At 28.2% G+C, this 13,353-nt stretch overlaps 1 protein-coding gene across 5 annotated transcripts in view; it reads left to right on the top strand.

Annotated features, from left to right (window-relative positions):
- The window catches only part of LOC109856245 (aminopeptidase N-like), a 26,924-nt gene that overhangs the window by 11,555 nt on the left and 2,016 nt on the right, over positions 1–13,353 (top strand). Inside the window, exons 1-9 of one of the 5 annotated variants that reach the window (XM_020431297.1) lie at positions 21–476; positions 550–733; positions 1,487–1,637; positions 1,920–2,016; positions 2,165–2,559; positions 2,791–3,110; positions 3,495–3,682; positions 4,082–4,384; positions 4,611–4,680. The exons of 1 other annotated variant lie outside the window; for it this stretch is intronic. In XM_020431297.1, the coding sequence (XP_020286886.1) occupies positions 121–476; positions 550–733; positions 1,487–1,637; positions 1,920–2,016; positions 2,165–2,559; positions 2,791–3,110; positions 3,495–3,682; positions 4,082–4,384; positions 4,611–4,680 (2,064 nt within the window). In that variant the 5' untranslated portion in view covers positions 21–120. Of the gene's footprint in view, positions 1–20; positions 477–549; positions 734–1,486; positions 1,638–1,919; positions 2,017–2,164; positions 2,560–2,790; positions 3,111–3,494; positions 3,683–4,081; positions 4,385–4,610; positions 4,681–4,889; positions 4,950–5,240; positions 5,356–13,353 lie in introns of those variants that run through there. 3 more of the 5 variants (XM_020431294.1, XM_020431293.1, XM_020431296.1) reach the window with 3 other exon arrangements.

Here is a 13,353-nt window from a genome sequence, read left to right on the forward strand (position 1 = left end):
TATTTGATTTTACCGCGTATTCCCGCTGAATGGATATTTCCTCATTGGAAAAATCCTGCAATCAAGGCTGCATTTACTATTCAATTTAACCATACCTACAATGAAATAATTTTATCACATATGGTTGGTGATAAAGAAATTGAAGAAGATCACCTCTATACAGTATTTCGTACTACACCTAAAATATCTACTCATTTGGTAGCAACAGCAGTATTACCAGAATATACCGATGTACCAGAGTATACCGATTATTATATAAGTTCTTCCTTGTTGTATTATACACGTCTTACGATTCAAATTAGATTGCAAGTGCAAAACGACATTTCATACGCAATATTACTTATAAAAAAGTGTCTGACATTTATCGACGACAAAAAAGAGAATATTACATCAGTCTCATACGTGCAGTATTTAATACTTCCAATAAACTCCAACAATTACGAAACCATAGTAACTCCTGGACTTGTCGTCTTCAGGTAAAAGCAGCTAAAACCAATTATACATAGAATGGAAACGACAAAATTGCTGTAAGATCAATATTATTTTTAGAGACGCTAATATTGCATACAATAGAGAAATAGATTCAATTATAAAAAAAACAAAAGTAACGTGCTTGGTTGTACGCGGTGTGCTACAAGAAATGTTCAGCGAATGGTTAGTTACATTGAAACAATTCGATTCTTGGTTCCTTGAAGGTTTTTTGACAGTTTACGGAGTTTATGTATTCGATCAAGTAAGTTTTGCACTTAATGTAGGTTTGTTGATAGATGACACTAAATTATTATCTTAAGTAAAACATTTTACTATTATATATATAATATTAGTTAAGAGGGTATACGAAGTTTTTCATATATGCAAACCTAGAATCCTATATAATTTAAAGAATTGTTATTTGAGTTCAAAAACCTCACGTGAAAAATTTACACGTAAATGTAACTATATAAATGTATGCAGCGTATATATACGCACATTATTTTTTCGCACAACATTCTGCGATTAACTTTTACTGACCAGACTTACATATATTCATTTAGATTGATACTAAAAGAGCCCGAGATAATTTTCTATTATTTAACATGTATAATATTCTAACAGTAATATTAAAAAAGTGTATATTTCGTGTATTTTTATTAAAACTTGTAAATAGTATGCATTAAACACACTTCAATAGCAACTATACACATATGTATATGTATGAACAATACATATACGCAAAACGAAATAAAAGAAAACAGATACGACTTAAGTAGAAAATTTAAAATATATGTTGAAGGATTTTAGTGTCACATTTTATGATGACTTAGTATTTGTAATATTCACAGAAAATGTTGGACGATATTCCTACTAATTATTTGCATATACTAAAAATTTTTTTATTACTTGAAATTCCTATCGATTTGGTCGCTTACCACTGTATGCTTTCATTTAAAAGTAATACACAAAAGTAAAATAGATATATGTGTAATCATACAAACTATGTTAATAGAATTACAATAAAACTTTACTGAAATCGATTGCGATCCAGACACGAAGAGTAGTTTTTGAATATACACAAGCATATATTGAATCTAATGTGTCTATACAAGAAAATCTATTTTTCCAAAACGTAACACTTAGTGCCACGTGGAAAGAAAAATGTAAGAAACTTAAGAATTTAAAACTTTTAATTGCTTAAATCAATGCTTACAAAACTGCATAACAATATAAAATCTCATTCTATATATCCGCAATTTATGAAAAAAAAAATACAACAAATGAAACTATGCAAAATAATGTTCGTAAATACTTTATCAAACTATACAAGAACATACACCTATAATTGTCTGCATGTAGAAAACATGAAAATGGATATACATATGATATATATATTCTTGTGATAATTGTTTGATACCTTTCGATTAATTAAAATTATGTTGTAGCATTTAATATATTCTCTATGATCAATAATTTCTTTTATAACAAAACTGTTTTATACAACTCTATTTTTGAGGAAGCGATAAAATTGTATTCTATCACGTAAGTAATAATTATTAAAGTACTTACAAAATGTATACTAAACTGTGAGTTGCATTATACCTAACGTGAAAGCAATAATGCATATTTTTCTATAAAATGTAAAACATACACTTAATGTATTTTGTGTTATGATCTTTGTTGTTATTAGTAAGAATACATCAAGTGATACATTTAATGAACAGTCCATTCTTAATATTTTATGGGAAAATGTACGTGTTGTGCCGGCCGTACATAAAAATAATCGTTTAAAGACTATAAATATAAAAAATGTGATAACGTCCTGGATAACACAACATGGTTATCCTGTAGTACAAGTAACACGAAACAATGACGCACAGTCTCTCACAATAAAAGTTATAGACTGTATTGCAGTGATTCAAAAAGAATTGTGTGACCACAAGTGGTGGATACCTGTAATCTATGTAACAATATCAAAAAATAAGTCTATTACACACCATTACTCGTACCTAGACCAAGAAAGAAAAGATATCGTTGTTTCGAATATTGAGGAAGATGATTTTATCGTGATCACAGAGCAAAATGGTAATACAAAGAAGTTATGATCGTAGATTCCAATGTATTTGTTATTGTATATTCAAACTTTGTACCACCGTATTACATTTACTCTGCTCTTTATAATATAAGGTTTATTCTTTTATTCTATTTTTTTTTTCTCGCTTTTTTTCTTTGTTTATTTCTCTTTCTCTGTCTTTGTTTCTTTGATTTTTTATATGTTTTTTGTATTTCTTTCCTCTAAACATTTGTTTGTTGTAGGATATCGCGTTAACTATGATTATAAATTTTGGGAAAAGCTTGGTTGTTTTCTGAAAAATGGAGAGCCACAAAATTGGGATATGTATGAAGTATCTGACGTCACTTTAGCCCAAATTCTCGACGATGCTTTTTATTTTTTAATACAAAACACAAAGTACAACAAACATCCTGTTGCAAGAATGAGTAATATAGACACATTTTTCAATCTTGCAGGCAATGTACTTTACGTGGAAATTGGGTACATAACATGGTATCCAATATTTAATGCTCTTCAATATGTATCACACCTTTTTCCGTTTCCAGAAAGCGCAAAAATCAAGGTAAATACTACATTGCACTGATACAGAACAAAATAGAAAAGGTCAAAACACAATTTTACTTAAAAAATCACTCAATGAATGAGTCTTCTAATATACATAATTTACGTTACACATTTTTTTCTCCGATTGTTTTTTATCACCTGACAACAGAAAAACTCACTAGAAAGTAATATACATATATATAACATTGTCCAAAAAAAACGACTAAACCAGTGTGCATTTAGAAACGTACATATAGTAAAAAAATTAAAATATACACTGTTTCAAATTACAAACCTTTATAGATGTACAGTAATTCTGAAATAAGAAAACATTTGGCTACACTTTTGAGTTACAGATTAATCAAAATACATATAGTAACACACTTTACACTGTTTTTTATAGGATAAAGCAATAGAAATATTGAATAAATTTCTTGAAGATACATCACATATAAATGTTTCCGAGAATAGCATTGATACTCAATTATATCACGAAGCGTTAAAATGGACATGTATTCTTGGTAGTTCAAAGTGCAAAAAACACCTTATTGATATATTAAAGTGGCATTTACAAAATCCTGCACAAAACAAGTACGTTTTTCTATTTCTTTAGTACCAACTGACGTTTGTATAACACTTTGCTCTATTGATATATTATACGTACTATTATATATCTGACAATATGAGTCTTGATATAGTATTATGATATTTGCAAAAACACTAGACATTCGCAAATGACATATTTTCTAAAACTATGTACAATTTTACAAACCATTCATAAATTTGTACAGTTCACTTACACATATATTCATATATAAAGTTAAATAGACATGACCTCAGAAAGTGTCTTGCTTCTACAATTATAAAACACGTAATAGCATCTGTAACATGAGTAATGATATATCATTACAATATCATGAGAAATGTAAACTCGTCCGAGCAATAAGTGTATAAGTAATTTTATATATATATTTTTGTAAATATTTGCAGACTGTTGTTAAGTTGGCAGAAATGGATATATTGCCAAGGTGTGACATTAGGACTTATAAATGATTACATGTTGTTCTTTAAAATACAAGACATTTACTTGTTACAAGAAAAGCCAAATCACTTTTTTCACCTTTTATCTTGTCGTGGACACAATTACAAATTAGAAGTGCGTTATGCACAAGAACATACTTTAGGAAAAGACAATGATTTTGTTAGCATTTTTTTCCATATTGTTGCAAAGCACGTAAAAAGATTTTCTTCACTGGATACTATACTAAGCCAAATACAAAATAAATTTCCAAGGTGAACAAAGTTTTCTATATAAACCTGTTAAGTTTTGTATTATCCTATTACTGTATGTACATTATGTATAATTTACACTATACATCTTGTATGTAGTTTATATCTTTCCATGTATATTATGTTTGTTCACTTTATATACATTGGATTTTTTATCTTACAAGAGTATAATATAACTACTAAGAGAGAGTTTATACTAAATATCTGTTATATGTGTTTCATTTAAAAGACCGGTTGGCCTACTTGCAGTTGTGAATTTTAGTATTAACCACATATATTTAGATGAAGATCTCGAAACGGTACGTTATGTGAACTTAAATGTTTAATATAGCTATAACTGTAAAACAATCTTCTTTTTATGTGAATACGTACATTAAAGCATGTACGTAAAAAAAGTATATTAGTTATTTATATAGTTGTAATTTAGCATAATAAAAGTATGACATATATAATAGTGAGTGATTTAGAAAGTATTATATTCAATATTATTATTCCATGGTGGTTTTAGATTACTAAGACTGTAGTAGTGATGGTTACAAATTTAATCAACAGATATAATCTAGAAACGGTGAGAGGTTTTATAAATAGAATATAGTTTTTAAATAACAGTTAAAAATTATTTTACAAATTGAAGTTTTTAAAATAAAAATTGTTATATTTGTTCAGTATTTGTTACGTGAGTACAACACTTTTTTTATTACTACTATAATATAATATGTTTACACATACACAGTTTTATTTTGTTTTTTTTTGTAGTAATTCTTGTTTTTTGTATTATAAAATTGTTTTATTCAACATTATTAAACTTTTGCAAAAGTATACATCATGTTATCATTAATATAATTTGTAATTTTTGCAGCCATTATTTATACACGACGTTATTATGAAGAAAATGGTGAAGCGTCGAAGGATTATACGAAGCAAGAAACTACTTATTCGGGTTGTACCTGAATATGTACTACACTATTAATCACATGATGATTTTACCAATTTTTTTGTATAGACATATGCGTTTCAATTTAAATATAAAATGGTATCTATGTATTGCTGTTAATATCAACGTTATTCTTGTATAACAAGATTTAATTTATTTTATGACACAAAAAAGTATTTATTAATTATGTTTAAAATGTAGAATTTAGCTACTTTAATACATTTAATAATTCGCAAAGTAATCATAAAATGAAATAGAATGTTTGGTACACGAAATGCTACTATTACATTATATTTCATTTTACACAACTGCGCGACTAAGTATACCTTTAAGGTTAATTGCTCACAACTGAATATATAAAACACACGGTATACAAAAAAACACATTCTGTAGGTATTCAGAGAACATTTTGCGAGTAACATCGTATTCCAGTGCGTCGTCATATGAACAGTATATAACCAGTAAATCTAGACAGAATTTTGTACGTGAATATATTGTCATCACACATAAGAACGACTTATTCATCCTAAGTATGTAATATACTTTCAAATTAAGAGTAAATAACTTACAATATGTTAGCAATTTGCTCGTTAGTTGTTGGTATATTAGATGGGTATTCGATAAATTCTTGTGCGCAATATGCGCGATGAAATATGTTCACAAACAAAATTCAGACAAATTACATATAAGATTTACATATTTAACGCCCGCAGACCGTGCACGCAAACATTATTATCTGGATATATAAAACTATAAAATGTATAAAACAGAAGCAATTTATATCAAACAGTATTATGTATGATAAAATGATATATGATACTCGTAATAATATTTTTATGCATTTAAAACCTGATAACCAATAATTGAATTAAATTAGTATGTTATTCATAATGTATTTTGTTTTTTTAGTTAATATGTTCAAACAAAATTATGTATAACAAAATTTTATAATAAAAACTGTATTTGCACAATAAACTTTACTATGTTGTGACAATTCCTTAATTCTTATCACTGCGCAATATTTTCAAGAAAATGTACGTGGAAACATTTGTATGCTATCTAACATTTTTTTTCTGAATTTCCACTGTTCTGTGAATAAAATTGTGTTATAATCAAAAAGAACATTTTCTTAGGTACTTATTATTTTTTTGTTTACTTATCGCTTATTACTTAAAAGCATACTTATATACAAAGTGTTCGACAATTAGTGTAATATCTTTCGTAGACAGTTAGAAGGAGTAAAACTGAGTCGAATAGTGAACTATTTTTTCTTATTACATATAATAATAGAGTAATTAGTGAATAAATTACACCATTTAGCGCCGATTTTTAGCCGAAAGCATGTCAGTGTACCACGCGACTGTTCAGATAACATTTCTTGAATGCAAAATTTGCGCGCGTTAAATAAGTATGTACCTCTTGTAAGTGAATTGCTTGAATTTTGTTTCCGAACATATTTTATCTCGCACACGCGTGCATATTGCGCACAAAAACTATCTAATATCTATTCAATATACCATCGAATAACGCGCAAGTTGCTAACGTATAGTATTATTTACTCTTAATTTGACGGTATATTACATACTTATGATGAATAAGTCGTTCTTGTGTGTGATGACTAGATATTCACGTACAAACTACCGTCTAGATTTACTGGTTATATGCTGTTCATATGACGACTCCTTGAGATAAAATTGTGCTCGCAAAATGTTATCTAGGTAGTGTGCGTGAGCTCTCCGCGCAACTGACGTGCACTGCCGTTCGCTCAGCTAAACATCGACGCTGATTAGCGTGATTTATCCAAAAATTACTTCTGATTTATATGTAATAAATATAAAAAAGTTCAGGACTTCTCAACTCACTTTTAATCTTTCTATCTGTCTACGAGAGATTTTACACTACTTGTATATATTTTTTTGCACAAACATCCAGCGATTTGCACTAATGACCATTTATATATTTCAAACATAAAACTAATTTTTTATCTAACATTTTTTATCTGTATTTTAAAGAAAAGTGCGAGGATCCGAAACATATGAATGTGTAGTAAACAGTGAAAATTTATATTTTGAAACTCATAATTCTATACATACATATGTATATACATGGAACACAATCTACGAAAAAAAGTCGTTTTCTCGATACAGGTGTTTACATCGTGATAAGTATTTATTATTTCACGGAAAAGACTGTCTTGTAGTTATCGATCATCTCTACAAGAGGCACGATCGCAGATATTCTTAGGCAATTCGTTTTTAAACTTATATAGTGATAATACGTATAAAGTGAAAAGTAAGATTTATATTTTAGGAGCTAGAGATATTATCTCAAACATGGTAAGTTATGAAAACTCGTTTATTATGTGGTAAATATTCATATTTATTGTTGTCAAGTATATTTTCTAGTTTTCACTTCTCGGTAAAATTCTATAAAATTCGTTAGAAAGAGAGAGAGAGAGGAAGTGTTTTCTTTCTATTAAAAAAATTTATTTCTGCTTTAATTTATCACTTATTGTATAAATTTTACTGCTTTTAAATAAACCATACATGACTATTACATAACTATTAATGCAATCTAAAATTATCGTATTTACAATGACATAATTTGCACAATGTGTGACATACTACATAATTAAAACGCGCTCAAAATTTGTAGACAAACTTTTCGAGTATACCTTTATTCGTTCAAATAATAATGTAGGATGTTAATCTATTTGACCACGCGGCATTAGGCGCGGCGCGAAAAATCTTTTGAGTCGAGCGATTATCGAAACGCCCGTGATCGATGCCGGTAGATCTGACAAGAGCGAGAATACTCGCCCTGTCCTTGACGATGGGAAAAACAAGAGATAAGCGAGCTGCGGCGCTACCGAGGCCGCTAAACGAGAAAAATAAAACAGTCGTTATCCGCTGCTCCGAGTTGACTGACTTTTGTGTTTTCCCGAGCCGTTGCATTCAAATTGTTTCGCACAATTATATTTTCATTCCTTAATAAAGTATATTTTATTCTGCTTATTAATTGAAGACACGAGGAGATTATTTTACCTTTTAAATAAATAATTCCTACAATAATTTGTTAAAATTGTCTAGTACACTTTGCGTTTTTCTTTCTCCAATCGTCCCCTTCTATATATCAAATTAACGCAATCATGACACCTATTATGCGAGTGTATCTATATGCGTACGTGATAAACATAAAGACATCGAAACCAAGTGATAAACATATTCTAGATGGGTCATACACATCTGTCTTTGACAATTATATCTGATAAAAAATTAACAATTGATGTGTACATTTATAATTTGTCTATTGCGTCTTTAATGGCATATGCATTTCTTGTTTAACAAACAAAATAATTTTCTAGATGCACAGTATGAAGATGCTTACATTCTTTGGAACTTTCTGCTTAATATTTCTACCTATATTTGCTTTTTCAACTGATGAAAAGTTATCTCAAGACCAACAATGTATACAACCGATTGAATATATTATGAATATTTCAGCGGAAGTACATAATAATTCACTCAACGTCAATTCTTGTGTCAAACTCAACATTTCATGTACAGACCAAAAAATACGACTGTATGTCAAACACTATTGTAATGTTATATACGATTTTAACATCATTACTAACATTCCTCGGTATAATTATTCGCATTGGTTATACGAGCCATTTTCTACAAAAGAAGGATTCATTGACATCGTTCTCAAGGACCAATATATAGAAGATTTTAAAATAAAACAACGAAAAAGAGATATACAACCTGGAATATATTGGATAACTTCGAAATATAATTGCATTTTAGAGAAAGTTGCAACACTTATCCCATATGTACCTGAAACTAAAAAAGAAAAGTGAGTAAATAAAACGCCACTGCAGTAACAATTTTTTTTTTCGTTCTGTAGAAATAAGATGTACACAGTTTTAATAGTTACATATCAGTGTATATTTATAATTTACGTTTTTTCATTATATAGATATTTGATTTTACCGCGTATTCCCGCTGAATGGATATTTCCTTATTGGAAAAATCCTGCAATCAAGGCTGCATTTACTATTCAATTTAACCATACCTCTAATGAAATAGTTTTATCACATATAAATGGTGATAAAGAAATTGAAGAAAATCACCTCTATACAGTATTTCGTACTACACCTAAAATATCTACTCATTTGGTAGCAACAGCAGTATTACAAGAGTATACTGACTATTATAACTATACTTTCTTGTTGTATCATACACGTCTTGCTATTCAAATTAGATTTCAAGTGAAAACCGACATTTCATACGCAGTATTACTTATACAAAAGTTTGTGACATTTATCGACGACAAGAAAAAGAATACCACATCAGTCTCATACGTTCACTGTGTAGCACTTCCAATAAACTCTAACAATTACAAAACTATAGTAACTACTGGACTTGTACTCTTCAGGTAAAAGTAGCTTAAAACAATCATACATAAGATGAAAACGACAAAATTGCTGTAAGAAAATAATATTTCTAGAGACGCTAGTATTGCATACAATAGAGAAATAGATTCAATTATAAAAAAAACGAAAGTAACATGCTTAATTGTATGCAGTATGATACAAGAAATGTTCAGTGAATGGTTAGTTACATTGAAACAATCTGATCCTTGGTTTCTTAAAGGTTTTTTGACATTTTACGGAGTTTATTTAGTCAATCAAGTAAGTCTTGCATTTAATAAAATTTGATAAAAGACACTAAATTATTATGGTATATTAAAGCACTTTAATATTGTATATATGTATAATACTGTAACATTATTACCTAAAAAGTGTATATTTCTTGTAGTTTTTTAAAAGATGTAAACAGTATGCATTACCCAACAAAAAATTTTTTCTATATACTTGTACACAAATTAAAATTATTATATCTATTTATGCAAATTTATATACCGAATATGTCCATACAATTTTATACATTAAAAATTTTTTACCGGGTATACACATTTCAATAGTAAATATACACATATATTATATGTATGTATAATGCTACATATATGCAAAATGATGTGAAAGAAAACAAATATTTATTAAGCAGTAATGTCAGAAACTCTGGTAAAAGATTTTAGTATCACATTCTATATCCACTTAGTCTTTGTAATATTTACAGCAAATGTCAAGTGATATTACTACTAATAATTTGCATACACTAAAACATTTTCTCTTTTTCGAAATTACTAACAATTTGATAGTTTAACAGTATAGTTTTTCACCTTAAATTAAATACCAAAACTAAAGTAGATATATGTGTACTCATACAAACTGTATTAACAGATTTACAATGAAACTTTACTGAAGTCGATTGCGATCCAGACACGACGAGTAGTTTTTGAATATACACAAGCGTATATTGAATCTGATGTACCAATACAAGAAAATCTATTTTCCCCAAACGTAACACTCAGTACCATGTGGAAAGAAAAATGTAAGAAAACTCAGAATTTAAAACTATTAATTGCTTAAGTCTGCGCTTACGAAACTGCATAAAAATATAAAATTTCATTCTATTAATTCGAAATTTATGAAGAAAAAAATACAAAAAAATACAAAAAATGAAACTATGCAAAATAATATTCGTGAATATTTTATCAAACTATACAAGAACATACACCTATCATTGTTTGCATGTAAAAAACATGAAAATGGATATACATATGATATATATATTCTTGTGATAATTGTTTGATACCTTTCGATTAATTGAAATTATGTTGTAGCATTTAATATATTCTCTATGATCAATAATTTCTTTTATAACAAAACTGTTTTATACAACTCTATTTTTGAGGAAGCGATAAAATTGTATTCTATCACGTAAGTAATAATTATTAAAGTACTTACAAAATGTATACTAAACTGTGAGTTGCATTATACGTAACGTGAAAGCAATAATGCATATTTTTCTATAAAATGTAAAACATACACTTAATGTATTTTGTGTTATGATCTTTGTTGTTATTAGTAAGAATACATCAAGTGACACATTTAATGAACAGTCCATTTTTGATATTCTATGGGAAAATGTACGTGTTGTGCCGGCCGTACATACAACTATTCATTTAAAGAATATAAATATAAAAAATGTGATAACGTCCTGGATAACACAACATGGTTATCCTGTGGTACAAGTAACACGAGACAATGACGCACAATCTCTCACAATAAAAGTTATAGACTGTATCGCAATAAATCCAAAAGAAATGTGCGAACACAAGTTACCTGTAACATATGTAAAAATATCAAAAAATAAGTCTATTACACACTATTACTCGTACCTAGACCAAGAAAGAAAAACTATCGTTGTTTTGAATATTGAGGAAGATGATTTTATCGTGATCACAGAGCAAAATGGTAATACAAACAAGTTATGATCGTAGTTTCCTATGTATTTGTTATTCTATATTCCAACCTTGTACCACTATATTACATTTACTCTTTATAATATAATGTTTTTTCTTTTATTCTTTTCTTTTTTTTTCTCTTTGTTTCTTTCTCTTTCTCTAATTTTGTTTCTTTGTCATGTTTTTGGTATTATTTTTCTAAACATTTGTTTGTTGTAGGATATCGCGTGAACTATGATTATACCTCTTGGGAAAAGCTTGGTTTTTTTCTGAAAAATAGAGAGCCACAGAATTGGGATATGTATGAAGTATCTGACGTCACTTTAGCCNAACTTCTCGACGATGCTTTTTATTTTTTAATACAAAATACAAAGTACAACGAACATCCTGTTGCAGGAATGAGTAATATAGACACATTTTTCAATCTTGCGGGCAATGTACTTTACGTGNAAAATGGGTACATAACATGGTATCCAATATTTANTGCTCTTCAATATGTATCACAACTTTTTCCGTTTCCAGAAAGCGCAAAAATCAAGGTAAATACTACATTGCACTGATACAGAACACAATAAAAAAAATCAAAACACAATTTTACTTAAAAAATCACTCAATAAAAGAGTCTTTTAATATACATGATTTACGTTACACATTTTTTTTCCGTTCGTTTTTTATCAACTGACATAAGAAAAACCAACTATAAAGGAATATACATATATATGACATTGTCCAAAAAAAAAAAGACTAAACCAGTGTGCATTTAGAAACGTACATATATTAAAAAAATTAAAATATAAACTGTTTCAAATTACAAACCTTTATAGATGTACAGTAATTCTGAAATAAGAAAACATTTGGCTACACTTTTAAGTTACAGATTAATCAAAATACATATAGTAACACACTTTACACTGTTTTTTATAGGATAAAGCAATAGAAATATTGAATAAATATCTTGAAGATACATCACATATAAATGTTTCCGAGAATAGCATTGATACTCAATTATATCACGAAGCTTTGAAATGGACATGTATTCTTGGTAGTTCAAAGTGCAAAAAACACCTTATTGATATATTAAAATGGCATTTACAAAATCCTGCACAAAACAAGTACATTTTTTTATTTCTTTAGTACTAGTTGACGTTTGTATAACACTTTGCTCTACTGATATATTATACATAATATTATATATTTGACAACATGAGTCTTGATATAGTATTATGATATTTGCAACAATACTAAACATTCGCAAGTGACATATTTTCTAAAAATATGTACAATTTTTACAAACCATTCATAGATTTGTACAGTTTAATTACACATATATTTATATATGAAGTTAAATAGACATGATCTTAAAAAGTGTCTTGCTTCTACGATTATAAAAAACGTAATAGCATCTGTAGCATGAGTAATGTTATATCATTACGATATCATGAGAAAAGTAAACTCGTCCGAGTTATAAGTATAGAAGTAATTTTATATATACATTTTTGTAAATATTTGCAGACTGTTGTTAAGTTGGCAGAAATGGATATATTGCCAAGGTGTGACGTTAGGAATTATAAATGATTACATGTTGTTCTTTACAATACAAGACATTTACTTGTTACAAGAAAAGCAAAATCACTTTTTTCACCTTTTATCTTGTCGTGGACACAAT

Source organism: Pseudomyrmex gracilis, unplaced genomic scaffold (genome assembly GCF_002006095.1).
Source record: "Pseudomyrmex gracilis isolate BER0280 unplaced genomic scaffold, ASM200609v1 scaffold_112, whole genome shotgun sequence".
Lineage (NCBI taxonomy): Eukaryota > Metazoa > Arthropoda > Insecta > Hymenoptera > Formicidae > Pseudomyrmex > Pseudomyrmex gracilis.